General features: G+C 53.6%; 4 protein-coding genes across 4 annotated transcripts; 2 read left to right on the forward strand and 2 right to left on the reverse strand.

Annotated features, from left to right (window-relative positions):
• Positions 1 to 1,369: 1,369 nt before the first annotated feature.
• Positions 1,370 to 3,285, reverse strand: J4E84_005299 (uncharacterized protein; the record flags this gene model as incomplete). Its single annotated transcript, XM_049387896.1, has 5 exons — positions 1,370 to 1,835; positions 1,884 to 1,975; positions 2,025 to 2,114; positions 2,165 to 2,255; positions 2,309 to 3,285. 5 exons carry the CDS (start codon positions 3,283 to 3,285, stop codon positions 1,370 to 1,372), a joined length of 1,716 nt encoding a protein of 571 aa, XP_049244136.1.
• Positions 3,286 to 6,707: 3,422 nt separating this feature from the next.
• On the reverse strand, positions 6,708 to 8,852 carry J4E84_005300 (uncharacterized protein; the record flags this gene model as incomplete). The annotated part of the gene is made up of 2 exons (XM_049387897.1): positions 6,708 to 7,004; positions 7,059 to 8,852. The coding sequence occupies 2 exons, from the start codon at positions 8,850 to 8,852 to the stop codon at positions 6,708 to 6,710; spliced, it is 2,091 nt and encodes a 696-aa protein (XP_049244137.1).
• A 1,543-nt stretch (positions 8,853 to 10,395) lies between these two features.
• On the forward strand, positions 10,396 to 15,807 carry J4E84_005301 (uncharacterized protein; the record flags this gene model as incomplete). Its single annotated transcript, XM_049387898.1, has 2 exons — positions 10,396 to 10,399; positions 10,583 to 15,807. 2 exons carry the CDS (start codon positions 10,396 to 10,398, stop codon positions 15,805 to 15,807), a joined length of 5,229 nt encoding a protein of 1,742 aa, XP_049244138.1.
• A 187-nt stretch (positions 15,808 to 15,994) lies between these two features.
• J4E84_005302 (uncharacterized protein) lies at positions 15,995 to 18,295 on the forward strand (the record flags this gene model as incomplete). Its single annotated transcript, XM_049387899.1, is given in 2 exon segments — positions 15,995 to 16,000; positions 16,019 to 18,295. The coding sequence occupies 2 exon segments, from the start codon at positions 15,995 to 15,997 to the stop codon at positions 18,293 to 18,295; spliced, it is 2,283 nt and encodes a 760-aa protein (XP_049244139.1).
• Between the last annotated feature and the right edge of the window lie 834 nt (positions 18,296 to 19,129).

The following is a 19,129-nucleotide window of genomic DNA, read 5'->3' on the forward strand; positions in this document are numbered from 1 at the left end:
CGTCGTCAGCGACACCCCGCAGAGCATAGGGAGGGCCTGCACCAAGGATTTTGGCATTCTAATAGCATTACGGTCACTGCCTCGACCCTTGTTCTGATAGGACGAGGAGTCCAAAGGGCACACCGTTGTATATATAGATGTGCAAGAGCAATGAACTGAAATGAAATCATTCATACAAAGTTTGGTTCCAGCAATCCCGGGTGTGTGTGTGCAGTAGTGATGGAGTCGGAACGCACGCAATCTTTTATCCTACCCTTAATTGGGCTTAAAGTCAGACGTATGACGCTTCGCGCCCTTCAACGTTACATCGTAATGACTTTCCAGCTGTGAAACGCGGCATCCTTTGCGCATAGCACATCTATTGACACTATCCTCGTTCTATCGCAAGCACGGCGTGGCCACAATCACTACTACTGCTATTTCTGTTCTCACGCTACTGCATCTCATCCTGTACACCAATCCGAATCTCACAAAGTACGCTCCTATACTTACCTCTTCTACTTGATCGCGTAACCGCGAGTCTAAAAAGAAGATAAAAAATCGACAAGCACCGTGCGGATCGAACACACGTCTTCCGCAATCAAGGCGCCTAGCCTGCTGCAGACACAGCGCCCGGTCTGAGCGGTAGGAAATCTTCCACAAAGCAGTACGGTCAAGTACTAAGAAGCCTGGCAAGATCTTGTGCGGACGTCTTACCACTGGACTAGGTACTCTGTCAATAATCTTCTTTGATCGACTGGGCGATTAGACAGGGTGTAACACAGAGTCAGACTCGTTACCTTCTTTACTTTGAAGATGTACCAAGACAACCAGATTGAGAGGCAAGCATTGCATAAACAGCAGAGGAGTAGATATGAGCACGAAGGTGAGCCGGAAGAAGATCTATTATACGACGAACTATCGAAACTACGACAAATCCGACCATAGACCTAGCCACCACTGCTGAAACCTGCCCTTGCCATCGATGAGAAAGAAATACATTGAATAACCCCCTAAGATCCTTTTGGTTCGCTGGCTTGCCCAGATGCTAACAGATACTTCTAAAATGTGAAAGAAGCCGCCCAAGTATATCGATCGAAAGGAAAACGCGAGACTGGAGTGTCGATGGGAAGGATATGTTCAGGGTGTTGGCGCCAAGAACAAAGTATTAGGGCCCAAAGACATGGAGGTCAGAGCGAGCGGCAGGAAAGAACGACAAGAGTATCGTGCTGTAGCGTGTTGATATAGTGCGGCCTTCGTAAAGTATATGATCGGTGCCAAAAGAAGTCTCCAAGAAGATGTGGCTGGAGGATGTTGAAGAAGCGATCATGAAGAATAGTGCGTGCACGACGAGTAGATCGAAGGTCGACGTGGAAAGGGCGGTACACGCTTAGTCGTTGCGGCTGGGTGAAGTAGACTTGTCATCAGCTTTGACGGGAGTGGCGGGGTTGGTCTTGACGTCAAGGCCGTTCTCAGAAACGCCGTCCTCGCTCTTGATAGGTCCACCCTGCGGCATATAGTATGAACGGGCAGGGCCGAGGGTGGATGGCACTGGCGGTGACCATGGCTGGCGCTGGCCGCGCATGAACATCTCGAACTCGTTGGCGTGGCCCGCAGGTATCGGGGAGACGGAGAGGTATCGGTCAGGCGTGCCTAGCGCCCTAGCCTGAGCAACACCGACCTCGTACTCCGCAGCACGGAAGACACGGCCAGCTGCGGTCTGCTGCTTGAGCATCTTCTGCTCGTGAGTATCGGAAAAGCGGATCTGGATGAGATGCTCTTCGCCGCCGGGCTTGGATACAGGGGTGTTGTTGAACTCCTTGATGACCTCGTCGCAGATGTCGCGGGACTCGAAGCTAGAGATGGTCAGCAACGATCAAAATGGCAACACCAAGATGACTTACCGAGCGAAGCCGACACCCCGACCAGTACCAGAAGAGTCACGAAGGATCCTGCTCGAGCAGACCTTGTGAGGAGCGAAGATGGAGGCGAGTTCCTGTATGTTGTAAGTGACTTGTTATCAGGGTTGGGGCGAAGTAACATACATGCTCGTTCATGTTCTTTGGAATGTTGGATACGTAAAGATTGGTGTTGCACTCGTCGGCGAACTTCTTGAGCTTTGAGTAGAAGGATTCCTGGGAAGAGTCAGTACAGGCCATCGTGCGTCAGAGTGGCTGCAACGTACCCGAGCAAAGCTGACCTCATATCCGAGGTAGTGGAAGCCACGGATGCAGTCTTCAGCGTCTTCAAAGTTGTGGTACTTGATGAAGCCGAAACTGCGAAGCATAGTCAGTAATTGAAGCGTTGTGATGGGTAGTGAAGCGCTTACCCCTTGCACAGGTTGGTCTTCAGGTCGATGATGGACTTTGAGCTCTGGATGTCTCCAAAACGCTTGCCCCACAGGTGAAGCATCTCATCTGTGGTCTCGGGAAGCAGACCTCTAATGTAAACGTTGGTCTCGCCAGTCTTGTTCTCCAGGCTACGGTCGAGTGGCTTGTGCGGGGAGCTAGGAGCGGGAATAGCCCGGGGAATGGGGGGCTCCTGGTGCACTAACGCCAGTAGATTGGGAGGCAACGTGGGCATGGTCTGCTGCTTCGGGATGGGCGCCATGACCTGGTAGGGATGGGCCAACTGGGAAGGCGAAGGGGTAGCACTGCTGGAGTAGAGGGCGTTTGGCGAACGGTCCATGATGGCGGTGTTGTTGCCGTAACGATGGTACATACCACCACTGCCGTAAGGCGTGCCTGGGTTGTCGTTCTCGTTGGAGGAGATGGAGTCCCGGCGTGGCGTCATGAGAGATGGCATCTCGGAAGAGGACATGCGAGCAGCCCATGCTGGTGGCATAGCGTTGTTGTCGATGACAGCTTGGCCGTATTGGTAAGCTGCCTGTTGGACGTATGCACCGGTGTGGTTGTACATGTTGGGGGAAGCCGCCATGGCAGTCTGTTGCTGGGCACCAGGCATCATCTGGTACATAGATCCAAGGACCTGCTGGTTGGGAACCCAAAGTCCTTGACCGTTGGAGAGAGGGATGTTGCCGTAGTCGGAGGAGCCACCTGACAGAGCGGAGCTCGCAGACTTGGAGGTAGCGGACGAACCATACGAGGCGTGCATGTTGAGAGCTGCCATATTGCCCGTCAGACCTTGCATACCATTATCACCGTGGGGGGACATGGGCAGACCTCGGGGGAGGTATTGGGCGGACCCATGACCTTGGCCGTGCTGGTTGTAGTTGTTGAGCATGTGTTGTCCCTTGTAGCCCGCGTTGGGGGCCGCGTAGTTTTGCTGACGACCGTTGGTAGCCATTGCAGTGAGCTTCGAAGTGACACTGATGAAAGACGAGTGAAAAGATCGGCAAGGTATCCGGGACCGAAGCTTGAAGTCGCGAGCAAGAGTACGCAGACCGAAAGCTACGAGCCTGAGGAGGGTTGCGGCGAAGGGTCTCAACAACGGACGCGACGACAGACTGAGATGCAAAGAGGAACGTTGCTCTGCTCAGAATATTAACTTTTGTCATTAGAGGAGGCTGGGGTACGGCCTAGCAAATTTGCTCGGTGATCGATGAGTGTGACGAAAGCAGACCTCGCAAGCGATTGCGGGGGAGGAGCTCATTGGATGCGGCGGTATCCGGGCGGGGAGTGGAGAGAGAAAGATGGGATGATGAAAGGGACTTACTGGGTCGTAGATATCAAACTTTCGCAATGTGCGGGACTGGTAGTGACTCCAAAGCTGCCGAGGCGTCAGTATCGGTGTGCTGCACAACAGTGATGACGGCGTCGGGACGGATGACTGACCTGGGAAAAGCTACAAAGAATGTGGCCACTGATGCGTATTGGTGAGAAAAGTGAAGAAGAGTGAAGAAGAGAAGGGGAGGAATGGGGGAATGAGGCAAGCTGTTGTACCCGAAGATGGCGTCTGGGCGTAGCAGCTTGGGGAAAGAGCACTCGCGATGGGACGTCGGTGGAAACCCACAAGCGACGTGAGAAAGGAAGCCCCAATCTGACAGAGGGAAGTCGCGAAGAAGAACCATGACGGCGAACAGAGAGGCTCACCTTCCCAATGACTCCGCCTCGAGGAGGAACAGACGCACTACAACACAGCGCCACCCAAACTCTTGCACTTTGGATACCGTCGCTTCTTTATCTGGAAATTGCCTAGTAATATGATGAAAAAGCTGTTGGAATAGTGATGTCAGACCAGGCAGGCGGGTGAAGCTACGGGGCTTTGGGTTATCCCCGTCGCCGTGATGGGAAGAGCACTGCACTTATACATCGATTGCAAGCAAGGACGCACATGCTGAAGGATGCACCGAGAGTACGGTATGGCGAACGCTGCAAGCATAACATCCTGCATCAAGTGGTGTACTCGTCGCGCCTCCTCAAGATGCAGCCATACCTTTCTCGGAGCAGCGTGTGTAGCATACAAATGACGAGGCGTTCGTGTGGAGTCTAGCTGCCACTTGCTGCAGCCAACTTTTCACCGTGACAACGGCCAATGCAGTTATATCGCCCTTGCAGCAAGGCTTAGCAGTATCTTGGAATGACGTTGGACGACAGACGTCATTGTCTGTTGCTATGTGAACGTTCCAACCGGGGCAGTTGCGATGATTCTGGCGCGCACGCTTCTGTCATGGGGACTCGACCTGTCGTTTCCTCACCTCCACACTTCAACTGGGCACACGCAACGACCCAACTCGAGACATGCGCAGGTCTTGATTGAATACTGTCTGGTCTGCTTTGCGATTAGTAGGGCTACACAGACAGGGGGATGCTCTTACAGCGCTTTGCAGGCAGACTTCCACCATGCCAGAAAAGACCTTTCGTAACCTGACGGAGCGGCGCGCTGTTGCACACCTGTAACCTGCGCGACGAGCCGGCGCAGTGCAGCCATTGCCGGTTGTAACTCTGTAGATCACGGTTTTGAGATGGATGCGCGATGCTCGAATACCGTTGGGAGTGCGCCTTCATGCGAGACGTCTTTGGTATCTCAACTGGGGGGACTGCACCTTCTTTGGCGAGATCACCAGGGTAAACGATATTTGACCATCTGCAGCGGTAATGCAGACGCAAGGGGCAAGTCCGAAGCCTGTGGCCTGGCCCACCTTTCCCAGTAATATGAGCAACGTCACTCTCATACAAGCAAAAGCGCATCGGGAGCAAATCGTGTGCAAGGCGTCCCTCTGAAGATACTCAAATTCAAAAGCGAGGTACACATAGAAATTGAGCCAGCCGGTGATTCCAAGTCTAGTGAGAGAGACAATTCCAGCCGGCATCATGTTTGAACTCCACTCCTCAGGTGCCAGGCACAGGACCAAATGGCGTGTGGGTGATACGAACTTCACGAATGGAGGTTTGCCCGCTTCCTCGCGTGGTGCGTAGGCGCAAGCGCACTTGTTACCGTGTCGCATTTGTTGCGAAGCAGCTATCCGATCGGTTGTCCGGCTCTTGAAGCGGCTGTTGTTGGTCTCGTGGCAGTGCCGACACGGTGAGAGAACATCCGCCAGTGCCTAGAATTACCAGGTGGATGATGCGTCCAGGGTCCATGTTCGGTGGTGCCCTACTATGCGATGGCTGGCCGATCCCGCTCAGCATGCCTGCCTGTAAGGTCATTTCAGGAGTCGTGCATGCCGTACGCCGGGCAAATATGCACCTCTCTCCCCCCAGGGCTGCATCTCACACCAAATTCTGTCATTCTGTACTGGGCAGCCTGAGAGATGCTTCGTTGCGATTCCTCCAACGTTACCCAGCTCAACCTCGGACCTGGATTCCGGATTCTCTCGCTACCGTCATCGCAGAGAGGAAGAAACGGGGCGGATCGGCTTTCGTTACAAGCATCCGCGGGGTGACACAAAGAGCAGATGAGGAAGAACGCAGCTTCGTATAAGACTCCCCAGGATCTGCTGCATCTCGCGACACTGCGTTTTCCTCAAGGGTTCGAGCGGATGCCCCGCATGCTGAGGTTGTAGCGGTGAGTGACTGGCTGTGGTCATCCTGCCATGAAGGTTTTCAGCATGCGACGCGCGACCAGGTAAATCCAGAAGATGATACTTAGCCGGAACTGCTGTGCAAACCTTTATCGTACGCATGACGGCAGTGTCTATTATAACGAGACGTGCCTGCACCTCTGAGCAATGAAGGCTTGCCACGCAATGATCCGAGTAGGCGTCCTAGACATTGGGGGCCGCAACTCGAGCTTGTGATGGAGAAGACTCTTCATTGATTATCGCGGCGCAGTTGATGGGCGGGAACGGCAGATGACGAAACTATTTTGAAGCAGTGTGTATGCATGCGAGGCGTTGATGCTTATAGACGAGGTTTATGGGAGCCATCCCCGCGGCAGGCACCGCGCGCGCACGTGCATCGACCAATCATGGCCGGACCCTGCCCGTGTGAACTAGCGCACGTTTTGCCTACCACAGCAGCGCACCACAGCATTAGGCTGCGGTCGCTCAACATCTTTCTGATACATGTCACAGTCAGCTGAGTGGGAGGTGAAGCAGAATAGTTTGATATTTATGATTGATCAAATGAGCTGGTCCACACTGCAGACTATGTAAAATGGTGGTGGTCACATAACTGTACATGTCCATCCAGGCTTCAGATTCAGAGCCAATATACTCCAATGCGAAATGTTTTCGTCAGATCAAACGCCATCGCTCACACCATTCTACCATGAAAATGCATGCTCAAAAAGCTCTTTCTAAAACAAGCTCCCCAATCCTTGACGTATCATGACCAGACGTCTTCTTGATACTGATTCGACGCCCTCATGGCCTTGACAATCTCCTCACCCTTTGTCTCTGGCACGTTCCTGTACTTAGAGATGATTTTGCCGAGAAGCGTATTCACCTCGCGGGCCATATGCGCGGCGTCACCGCAGACGTAGAAGTAGGCCTTCTGCTCGAGCAGCTTGTTGACTTCTTCGCCGGCCTCTTCAAGTTTGTTCTGTACATAGACCTTCTTAGGACCGTCTCGCGAGAAAGCAGTGTGCATCTCGAACTTGTCGCCCATGTCTGCTTGGTATTGCTACAGATTGTGTTAGCCCGGAATGAGTGGTTGACATGGCATCATGAGACTTACCTTCCATTCATCGGCATACATGAAGTCCTCTGATTGCTTTCGGCACCCGAAGAACAGAATGGTCTTTCCGACGTTCTGACCAGCCTTTGCCTGTGCAGCTCTTTCTTGAACGAAACCACGGAAGGGTGCGACACCAGTACCGGGTCCGACCATGATGATAGGCTTGGAAGGGTCTGAAGGAAGCTTGAAGTTGGAGTGGCGGACGTGAACCGGGACGTGAATACCGTCGTACTTGTTGCGAGGGCCGGTGATGGTGTAGTTCAGGCCGTGGGGATCCGGGTTGGGGTCGCCGTGTTGCTTCTGCTTCAAGGCCAAGAGGTAGTTGGTAGTGACGCCCTTCAAGGCGTATGGTGCGCCGGGCTTCTCGATAGACTCGACAATAGCAGTGATGGAGATCTTGTCTTTCTGTACTAGAGACGACGAGGAGATGGAGTAGTAACGAGGTTGGATCTTGACCATGGTTTCGAACAGGAACGAGAATGGGATCTTGTCCCATGTCGCGCCCTTTCCAGTGATCTCGAGAAGCTGGCCCAGATTGAGGTTGCGGTCGGTGACCTGCTCCCTGAAGTAGTCCTTGTCGCTACCGAGTTTCACGATCTCAGCCTTGATGTCGTCGTTTGGCGCAAACTGTGCAATGACAGAGACAAGTTGACGCGACACGGCGGCGTTGATCTCAATGTGGAAGCGGACGGCGGCATCGTACGTGGTTGGCGACGGGAATGGAACTTTGGCGGTGGGGTCGAGACCTCGGACTGAAATAACCGTGTGGCGCTTGTCTTCCTTGCCGAGAACCTTGAACAGCCTGTCGACTTCCCTGCCGGCGTTGTTGGGCCAGATGGCGATGTGATCACCGGTGGTGTATGACAGATTGGATCCAGCGATGCTGATTTCCATGTGTAGGCAGTTTCGGTTGGCGGAGTTGAAGAGTTCGGCGGATTCGACGATGGGGGCAATGAAGGGGTTGTTGGCGTTGAAAGGTCCCTTTTGGTTGCCCTCAAGGTGGTTCTTGTTGGGCTCGCCGAGGTAAACGGTGTCGTCTTCGGGAGATAGCTCTGGCTTCTCATTGACTTCGAAAACGGGCTCGTACATGGCTTCGCGCTCCTCCAGACCCATCTTCTCGGCAACAGCAGTCCACATGGGCTCCTTCCAGGCGAGGAAGTCCTCTTCCATGGTGCCAGCGCCATCGTCGCCCTCGCCAGCAGCACCCAGTCTGGTGGCACCGAGCCTCGTCAAGTACTTGTCGACGTTGCGGACCATGGAGTTGTAGTGTTCGTATGTGTTGTTACCGAGACCGAATGCGACGTAGTTGAGCTTGTTGAGCGGCTTGTCGTCGATGCTGCCACCCTCGGAGAAGCTGACATCTTCAGAGCCGATAAACTCGTAGAACTCGACGGCGTTATCGGTGGGCTCGCCCTCGCCGTAGGTGGCTAGTACGAATACGGCGAGCTTGTCTTCGGGGAAGGTGTCGAGGTTTTCGAAATCGTACTCCTCCAGATCTGCCACCATGGTCTTGAGGCCGAATCGCGAATGGCCCTCCTTGGATATGCGGGAGGCATAGTCCTCTGCCGTGCCCGTCTGGCTACCGTAGAAGACGACGCAGTTCTTGTCCGTCTCGTCCATCTTCTCTATTATGTTGCGCGACTTGCCAGCCTTTGCAGCGCCATTGGCCGTGGCCATGGAGCTGCCGTAGGGGTCTCCATAGACGCCCCAGTAGGTGCCTTTGGTGAAGTAGGCTACTGTGCCGACCAGGAGGGCGGCCAGCACGATAAGGTCCAAGGTGTCGAGTTGTGCCATGGTGCTGAGAGGGGCGTTAGCAGAGTCGGCGGGAGAATGAGGGGCTGGCTGACATGGACACAGTAGAAGGTTGCCGTCCGGAAGGGGATTGGAAACGACACGGTAATATTTGTATGCGGCTTCGCAGCGGAGCGTCGGACTGGCGAGTGGCCGTGCGTCTCAACTCAATCTTATCAAGATCTGGCCACGGAGCCGCAAGCAAGCTGTTGAGACAGCACACCAAACGGTAATCTCGCCTTTAGACTCTACACATCTCTGACCGCTTCCTCGACACGGGTAAAGTGGCCAAAAGTGGTGCCGTCACTGACTGGCAGGCGCCCATCGGAAGCCGAAGCGTTCCGCAGCCATTCCGCTGGGGCAGCTCAGAAACAACGGCGGGCCTCAGGTGAGACCCTGACTTTCCCGACCCTCGCGGCCTTTCCGCCATGGCTACCAAGAACCCCGCCAGCACTTCGGTACCTTTGTGGGGCACACTGCGGCCACACATACGACGACCTCGTGCGAATCACGGCAGATGGAGGCATCGAATCTACAGAGGAGCAGCGTCAAGCCGGCGGTAAGAAAGATGCAGCATGCACGCGACAGTCGTGCAAGGCTAGGCGATGATAGAGACAGTAAGCATGTGATGGCCAACTCCAGGGCGGGAAACTTTCCCGTCCTGACAATAGATTTCACGGTTCGCTCGAAATGAGAGTTTTCGCGTATGATTGCGCAAAGATGACGAGGCGTCTTGCCCAGTGCTCAAATGCTGTCAGTAGTCTTCCTGGGTGTTCCTGGTATCATCTCATGGATGCTTCACGCACCAAGACCGTAGACTAAGCGAAGCCTGGAAGTGCATATATGCGCAGCCAGAGCAAGTGCAGGTGGCAGTATCGACTGAGGTAAAGAGGCGCCTATCCCGATGCAGATATCTAAGTCTTGTCATCACTGCGCGTTTAAGATGTCGCAACTCCCACGTCTACAGTCTTGCATCTCCAGCCTTACTGCACGTGTGTCATAATGAGTCAGCCTACTATTCTCATGTACGAATAGACATGTGCATGGTGAACGACAAATCACAGATGGAGAAGCATCGCGTACGGCAGTTACCAATACTCTTCCTTCCGATCAAGGTCAGCTGAGCACTATCTAGGTATCTAGGATAGAAGCGCCCGTTATCAGGTACCTCTCAGAGACTGCCTAGGAGGCATGCTGACACGGGAGGAACCCCTCACCTACGTATGAGGCTCTCGAGGTCTATCGATAGCTTGCCATGCCCAGCTCCCAGAAAGGCAGACCACGTGGGACTGAATAATCTCCAGGCTCGGATCGATCTCCAGAGCCGTGTTGATGCCGGGCGCCATGGATGATCGTTGCCTCGAATCAGGCTAGACGGCGGCTAGTCAGGCACAGGGCACCTCTACGTACCCATTTCATCCACGTCGAGACATCCATGACAGCCGTCGCGACCCTTTTAACGGCGCCCTCTACGTCTTGAGCCTTGAAAGACGGGCTGCAGTATTCTCCGCGCGCCACGGAAAATGCTGCACGCGAAGCCTGCGGCATGTGTGAGTAGCCTTTCCCTAGTCCCAGGCCCGTCGTCATCCAGCTGTGAAACGCACTCCCCACGCGGCCTGGAGTTTGACAGTGCCGGCTCTTCAGGTGCCATGGCGACAAAGCCTTATCTTGACGTCGACGCTTCTCCGCGCTGCCTCAGAACTGTGCTGACCCCTGTGCCTTGCCCAATGCAGCTGCTTTCCCTCTCCTGCAAGCTCGACCAGCTGCTGGGAATGTGTCGCACCATATAGAGCACCCCTCGTCGGCCTCGCGTGAGCCCAGCCAGACCCGCGGGCGTGCGCTGACTGCCTCGTCACGAACCATTGCCTCGCGCTCCCAAACTCCGGCCGTCAAGGCTGCCAGCAGCAACTCGAGCCCCGACCGCACCCTGACGACGCTCGAGCGCAAACCCTCGGGCTCGTACGCCCACAACCGCAACACGTCCATCGTCCACGGCATCCAGCACTCGCGCAACACCAGCTTCGTCAACTCCCCCGCCACCAGCCCGCTGAGCCCCCAGATCATCGCCGCCGCCGCCGGGGCAACCCTCGATGGAGCCCTCATGTCGCAGGAATCAATAGCCGACGCCTTCGCCGCCAACGGCATGCAGCCAGGCGCAGGCACGGGGAACGTCTATGCCGGCGTGGGGCCCCAGGCAGCGTCCAGCGATGGAAGCATTTCTCACCGCAAGCCTGAGCGGGCGCCGAGTGCCAGATCCGTGCGAAAGGGCCACAACCACCATCGCTCTCAGTCGCGCCACCCGCCGCATCCCCACGAACTCAAGACGGTTGGCGAATATGCCCTGCACCACCTCTTCAACGCCTTCATCAGTCAGGCCGAGCAGAAGATCAACCAGTGCATGACGGAGAGAGGCCAGCCTGAGGCCCGCGTAGAGGGTGTCTGTGGACCTGGTGTAGACCCCACCTTCGACCAGCTCATCGCGGCCCTGGGCCATATTGCGCGCCATAAGCCAAAGCCGCTCATAGACACCATCATGCTATGGCGCAAAGCCAAGAGCGAGGAGGCGTCCAAACAGCGCACTCACTTACTTACTGCCCGACAAGCCAACCCAGGGCTTCAACTCCATCCTGCGCTATCTCGACGTAATACTGAACCGGTCCAACAACTGGATAATCAATCCGCAGCCTCTGTAGCATCTGGCCCCGACCACATCGTCGCTCTGCAGCAGACTGTCACGCAAGCCGAACAGCGCTCAACCGTCTCAACCTACATCCTTTGCCGCGTCCTGATCGAGATCATGACCCAAACCGATCTCCATAACCTGACTTTTGAGATGGCCGACCGTCTTCTTGGCCTTTTCTACGGCCAGCTTAGCACCGTGGACCCTGACCTCGTGGACATATCTCCCCTCAACCTCGCCAATTGGACCATCTACAGCCAGCTGCTCGGTGTGCTGAGTGGCCTCATTTTTGAGCAAGTGCAAGACAAGTTCATCACCGACCTGAAGATCGTCGATGGTCACTTGGCCATCAAGAATCAGTACAACCGAGACCATGAAGCCAAAGGCGCCTTGCTCATTCGCGCTCTAAGGCACCTACAAGTGAAGTCCTATCCTGAAGACACCTGGGACCGGACATGTGATTTCATGCTTTCCATGGCAAAGCTTTTCACCAGTGCCCACGGCCAGCCGGTCAAATATGCGTACTGCCAAGTCCTAAGGGAACTCTTATTACGTATCACCTCTAAAGCGACTATTGAACTCAACGCACCTAGATGGAAGACTGTGATCGACATGATGAAGCAGCGCGCTGCCATACTGCTGGGCAAGCCGAAACACTGGCACGAAGCCTTCCCACTCATGGCCGCCATCCTATGTGCTTCTCCGACCGAAACCTTTCTCTCCCAATGGCTTGCGCTCGCCTTGTCCACTCAGCCACGACTCAAAGAGCGCGCAACCAGAGCCATCGCCCTTCGAGGCATTTGTCGGCTAGTGTGGACTTACATATACAGGCGGGGAACCGAGGCACCAAATGTCGCTGTTCGCCGGTTGGAAGAAATCATACGAATGGTGTTCCAGCCCGGAAGGCGATCGTACCTATCAACTGAACCAGCCATCGCTGAACCATTGATACAACTGACACGCATTATCGGCTACAAGTACCAAGACCTTTGCTTCAAGACCATCATCTTTCCCCTGCTCAACTCCGACATGTTCCTGTCGGGCCGAGAATTGCGCGTTGAAAACCTAGAGCCTGACCGTATGGTCATTGGTATCCGCTCGTTTCTGGCCATCATGGCTGATCTCGAAAACACGGAGCAGCCGCCTTTTCCACTTACGTTCGACTACGATCCAAACGCGGTATCGAACGAGCTCCCGGCTCTTCCTTCTAGTCCGCGGCCTTCACAGCCTCTACCCATAAAGTCAAGTCTCCTCAAGGAAGAGCGTTTGTCGCGTCCTGTGAACTTCGCCGGTTTCGCCGAAGTGGCCAAGGAGTACTATATCCGCTTCTGTAAGATCCTGGGGGAGATCACCATCATCTGCGACAACGCATTCGGAGGCCAGGCCGTACTCGACGAGAAATTCTCTTCGCAAACACCAAAGACGCCTATGGCGGCGGCCTTCAGTTTCGCTCCTCGTGAAGATTACATGACCACTACGGATCCGCGGCAAGGGTTTTATGACCTCTTGCATGTCGCTGTTCAGGCTTTACCCCGCTGTCTGTCTCCACACATACCATTCAATTCACTAGTAAACCTGCTGTGCACCGGAACAGCCCACGTACAGGGGAACATCGCTGTGTCATCCGCTCAATCACTCAAATCTATAGCCCGACAATCACATGCGCAGCAAGTCACGATTGGCTTTGCACGGTTCATCTTTAATTTCGATGACCGTTATGCCACTATGTCTGATGGTGGCATGCTTGGGGCTGGGCACATCGAGAATACCTTGAAACTCTACGTGGAGCTACTAGAGATATGGATTGAAGAGATCAAGCGCAAGACACGCAAAGCAGCATTGGATACGCCAGATGACGGTTCTGGTAATCGCGCGGCTCTTCTTGATCTGTCTTCAGTGTGGGCGCACGTTGACGAAGTTGAGTCCCATGGTCTCTTCTTCCTATGCTCGCCTTCACGTCGCGTCCGCTCGTACGCTGTCACAGTGCTGCGCCTCATAACTGAATTTGACACGGCTCTGGGAGGCTCCAATACACGTGTTATCCGGGTAATGGAGGGCAGCCCCCAGAGAGTCCTCGACATTAGCGATGAAAAGTTGTCGTTGGCTGAGCGCAGTCGATTGCAACGCGGCATGCGCAAGAGCAATGTACAGAGTACCCTAGTTGAGCTTTGTGGTAGCGACGTGCCGTACGACGCTACCCTTTGGTTCAAGATCTTCCCGAATCTGGTTCGAATCAGCTTTGAGGTTTGTCCTTTCGCTGTGACTCTCACTCGTGACATAGTCTGTGCGAGACTTGCACAGATGTATCGCACTCTATCATCCTTAGCCGAGGGTCAGCGCTCTACACCGTATTCACCCTTCGAGCCCGGGAGTAGCAAGCTCAGCGGCCGCCTTGCTTCCACATCACCGGAAGTCGTTATCGAACAGTGGAAGTTGTACCTTATATTTGCCTTCACGACATTGACAAGTCTCGGTCCGACGGCCACATCAGCCACGCAAGGAAATCACTCGCGTAAGAGCTCAAAATCTTCACAAATAAGCACGAATAAGCAACATACTGCTACCGAGTTGTTTTCCAAAGTCCTTCCGTTCCTGTCAGTGGACAATGTCGCCATTCGGGATGCTGCGGTCATCGGCCTCGGTTCCGTCAACCTCAACCTCTATCGTACACTGCTCGAATCGCTTCAAGGGATCGTGGCTGCTTGCGCCGAGGAGGCGAAGATGCGCTTGGGAAATCACAACCGGACGATCAGCAGTCCTCGCCCGATCAACTATCGAACTGACCATCTTCGGACTGAGATTACACACGTCTACAAACTGACCTCTCAGCAATTTCTCAAACTCCCTGAGGCTCACAATGACGAATGGATAATCAACAATCTCATGAACTACACCAAGGATCTGAGAATATTCCTGAGTGATACGGAGGTCCAACTCGAAGCGCGCTATCAGAAGCTACGTACGCACTATTGTGGACTGGTGGAGGTTTTGTTTGAGGGCATCAACAAAACCAGTGATCCTTTGCATTGGATGCCTTTCCAAGCCCGGAAAGCTGCATTCACATTGATGGAAGAGTGGTGCGGCTATGCGGCAAACCAGTCTCAGATCCGCCAGCGTGAAGAACAGATGCGCCGTTCCATGCTTGATCGAGAGGTAGATAAAAACAACAAAGGCAACGCGACTGCGGCTCTTGAGATCGAAAAACGCGATCTTCGAACCGCAGCGCTGAGTGCCATGGCGGCGTTGTGTGGCGGGCCTGTGAGTATTACCACTGACAGCAAAGTTCTGCTTCAGTTCGATGTTATACGCATGCTCTCGTGGATCCAGAGCATCTTCGAAACCCCGAGCGATCGGACACACGCGATTGGTCGCCGAGCACTCACCAACCTTATACTGCACAACCGCGAGCATCCATACTTGCTGGACAAGGCAATCGAAATGTGCTACCTCGCAGTTTCTGGCAAAGCGTTGGAAAGCTACTTTGAGGTTGTCACACAAGTCCTCACACAACATGAGGACTATACGTTGCCATTCTGGAAAGTACTCAGCGCTGGTCTTTATACGCTTGGACACGAGAATAGCGAGATACGCACCAAATCAACGCGATTGCTCCGAACGCTTGAAGCTCGCGAGGGCAAGAACTCGAAGTTGCAAGATCTAGATATCAGCATTTCTGACAAGACTGTTGCTGTCTACAAGCTGGCGCAATTCGAGACGTCACGGAGGCTCGCTAAGCAGCATGCTGAACTCGCCTTCCTGGTCTTCTCGCAATTTTCCTACTACTTCAAAGATCTCAAGCCTGACCACAAACGCAACATGGTTGCCGCTATGCTTCCTTGGGTGCAATCCGTCGAACTCCAAGTAAATCCGGATGGAGGACCGACTGCTAACTCTTACATGCTGCTTGTCAACCTCTTTGAAATCACTTACAAGGCCGGCAACGTACTACACAATGAGATTCAGGCGCTCTGGCAAGCGCTAGCAACGGGGCCGTACGGTGGAAATGTTCAGTTAATATTGAACTTCATCATCAACCTTTGCCTAGACAAACGGGAACAAAACTACGTCGACTACTCCAAGCAGATCGTAGTCCATCTATCGAGTACCCCTGCAGGGCTGAAGGTGGTCGAATTCTTGCTCCTACAGATCAACCCGCGGTCCATGGTAAGCGAAAAGCGCGAGCCTATGCCACCACCACCAGACGCCGTCAATCTACCATACTTGGCCGATCTCACTCAGGTCCTACCAAGTAGCAACAAGCAGGTAAGCATAAAGTAAAACTTGGAATGAACTGCGCTAATTCTCATAGTCCGGCTTCGCTCTGGGACAAGTTTGCCTCATCCTGTTGGTTGATCTTATGGTATCTCCAGTTGAGCTAGCCAAGGAGCACATTCCTTTGCTTCTACAGGTGGTCTTGGTTCTTTGGGATCACTATACTTCTGTAGTTCAGGACCAGTCTCGCGAGATGCTTGTGCATCTAATCCACGAGCTAGTCATCTCCAAGATTGAAGACGATACGCCAGGCATCAACAAAAGATCGATCGAAGATTTCATTGAAGGTATTCGACAACATGACGCCAAAGTGGTATGGAGTTACGATGACAAGAATGGCAAAGACGTTGCAGATTCAACGTTCAAGGTTCCCGAGCCGATGGAGTATGTTGCTGGCGAGGTCATGAGATTCTTTTCATTCGCGTACCCTGGGCTTCGAGAAGCTTGGGGGCGAGTCGCACTGAATTGGGCCACGTCGTGTCCGGTCCGACATATTGCATGTCGATCATTCCAGCTCTTTCGCTGCATCTTGAGCTCGCTCGATCAGCAGATGCTTTCCGACATGCTTGCAAGACTTTCCAATACCATATCAGACGAGGAGAGCGATATACAGACATTCTCTATGGAAATACTTACGACGTTACGAACGATCATAGAAGCACTAGCACCGGACGACCTCATACAGTACCCTCAATTGTTCTGGACCACTTGCGCATGCTTGGATACCATACACGAAGGCGAATTCATGGAGAGCCTGCTGATGCTAGACAAGTTCCTCGACAAGCTTGATCTGGGCGACGAAGAGGTGCTGGCAATCCTGGAAGAAAGTTGCCCGGATAAATGGGAAGGCAAGTTCGAAGGCCTTGCTCAACTGACGTACAAGGGTATCCGGTCGAGCACATGTCTGGACCGATCTTTACGAATCCTGGAGAGATTGGTGGTCCTACCTTCCAGCCGCATCGTGGGCGATGATAGCCGACTAATGTACGCCATCCTCGCGAATCTGCCAAGATTCCTACGCTCGTTCGACTCTACAGCAAAAGATTCTAGTGTTCGAGCCACCGCCGAAGTGCTTGCAAAGGTTGCCGATCAGCACTACCAATGCACATCGCTGTCCGAAGCGTTGACAGCCTTCGCAATGAAGAGGTATCGTCAAGAGAAGGATTTTCTCGCGCAGACAATGTCCGCTATCCGCTCAACGTTCTTCCCAGAACATGAGTTCGGCAGCCTCGTGTTCCTGCTCGGTCTCTTGATGAACAACATCGATTGGATGAAGATCAACACAATGGAAGTCCTCTGCGTCCTGTTACCCGAGATCGATATGCGCAAGCCGGAGATGGCCTCCAAAGGATCCGATCTTTTCTCGCCTCTTCTACGACTACTACAGAGTGCGTATTGCCCTCAAGCTCTGAGGGTTCTGGACTTCGTCATCAATCTCAACATGACTAGTACTCTTACGCCGTTCGACAAGCAGCATATTCGAATGAGTATGGCAGGTTCTCACTCCACCAGAGGGTACAAGAAACAGTTCGAGAAAACGCAGTCATTGTACGGTATCCCTGAAGAAAGCGGCTGGTCAATTCCGATCCCCGCCCTGCACTCGCAGTTGACGAGGGCCAACGTCCACGCTGTCTTCTACACCTGCGGAAATTTCGGTGAGATGAATGTGCCAGACACCGAGACACCCAAAGTAGAATTCCGCCAAGAAGAATTCCCGTTCAGCCCGTTATCCGACTACCACCGAACAGCGACCATGACTTCAGAAGATACTCGGGGCGACAGTCACATTGGTGAACTGGTCATGAAACTAGACAGCTTGGACGACTTCTTTGAGGATGATGATGACGCCGAGACGTTGACAGACCTACCAAACTTCTCATCCTCGGGGCGTTACGCGAATGGATCGTTTGCTCACGATATGCGTGAGAATCTATACGATCAGCAAACGGCGCCTATCCTGCACAAATCTCTTACGCGGAACGCATCCGTTACATCATTTCAGTCGGGGTTCATCTCTGATGTCAAGCTCTCCCCGGCTAGGGACCCTGGTGTCATGACCCCGGGCGCTTTCAGCTCCTTTGCCAACTCTTCTTCGAGTACCTTACCCCCAACAAGCCACCCCCGCCCTAATTTACATGCCCGATCAGTGACGTCGCCATCTGCTCCAAACCAACCACAGCGCATTTCACCTTCACTCTCGTCCACCACTCTTGACGAACAAAACGAGCCGTTCTCCGACGACGAGTACTCGGCTGGTCGTTCGAACAGCACAGACAAAGCCGGGACCTTTAGTCTGGAGAACATCATCAAACCCGTCGCTCACGATACGCGAAGTCGCTTTAGGAGCGGCATGAGGCGACTGACTGGCGGCGGCGGGGACAATAAGGAAGGGGCCAAGACAAGAGACGCGATCAAACTGGCATTACAAAAGAGTCCCCAGGTGCCAAAGGTACCTGACATTTACCTGGTGAATCCCAAGAGCGCGGATCTGTAGGATGGCCGGAAGAAGCGAAGAGTACATAAGATAGGTGCTCGAGAACACGAGTGCCAAGTATATACATGGGGTAATGTGTTTATTTGTACAAAGAGAAGGGTGAAATGACCGGATACCAAGGCGTAATATTGGGATCGTGCTTTTGTACGAGGAAAGGATGATTTATTGCATGTGTGGGTGACGTCCAAAAGATACCAAACGCTCTTTTCCTTTTAGCTGTTTCCAGCTCGCGAGATACCATAGTGCCAACAATACGATTAGAATGCTCATGTACTATTCGTATCCATCGTTCTCTAACCACAGCATCCTGCGTCATCAATCGACATGCATCCTAGCGTATGCTTATGGCTGCCTCGTACCCTGGTGGTGAAACATCAATGTCGAGTTCGCCGCTCTCAAGTCTATGCTCAATCGCTTCACACCTTCGATTACACTTTAGCCAGCCTGTTGTCGGAACAGGTAAGCCGTGGTCTCGATACCAGGTTCGTTCTACCGCCGTCATCCAGTGTATCGGTGCTCCATTATTGACAAATTCCTCCCGCTTCTCTCGGTCTACATCATCTCGAACCTCGAGGTCACCTACAAATAGAGGCGCAATATCCCGCACTCCTGTGGGTGCATAACTTGGTACTACGGCTATCGTGGCGCTGAGTGAGGATAGTATTGTGGAAGCAATGCGTGCGAATATGCTCTCTCTTGGCTCAGTAGATGGGGTCGGAGTAATAGAGGTGGACGACAAGACGGGTGTGGACTGCCATTCTGGGTGGTCATGTAGGACTTGGGCAAACGATGATGTAGTCAGCCAACCGCGTTTCTGGTAACAGAGCGCGATGG

Source organism: Alternaria hordeiaustralica, assembly GCF_023758085.1.
Source record: "Alternaria hordeiaustralica strain BMP 2776 chromosome Unknown scaffold_9, whole genome shotgun sequence".
Lineage (NCBI taxonomy): Eukaryota > Fungi > Ascomycota > Dothideomycetes > Pleosporales > Pleosporaceae > Alternaria > Alternaria hordeiaustralica.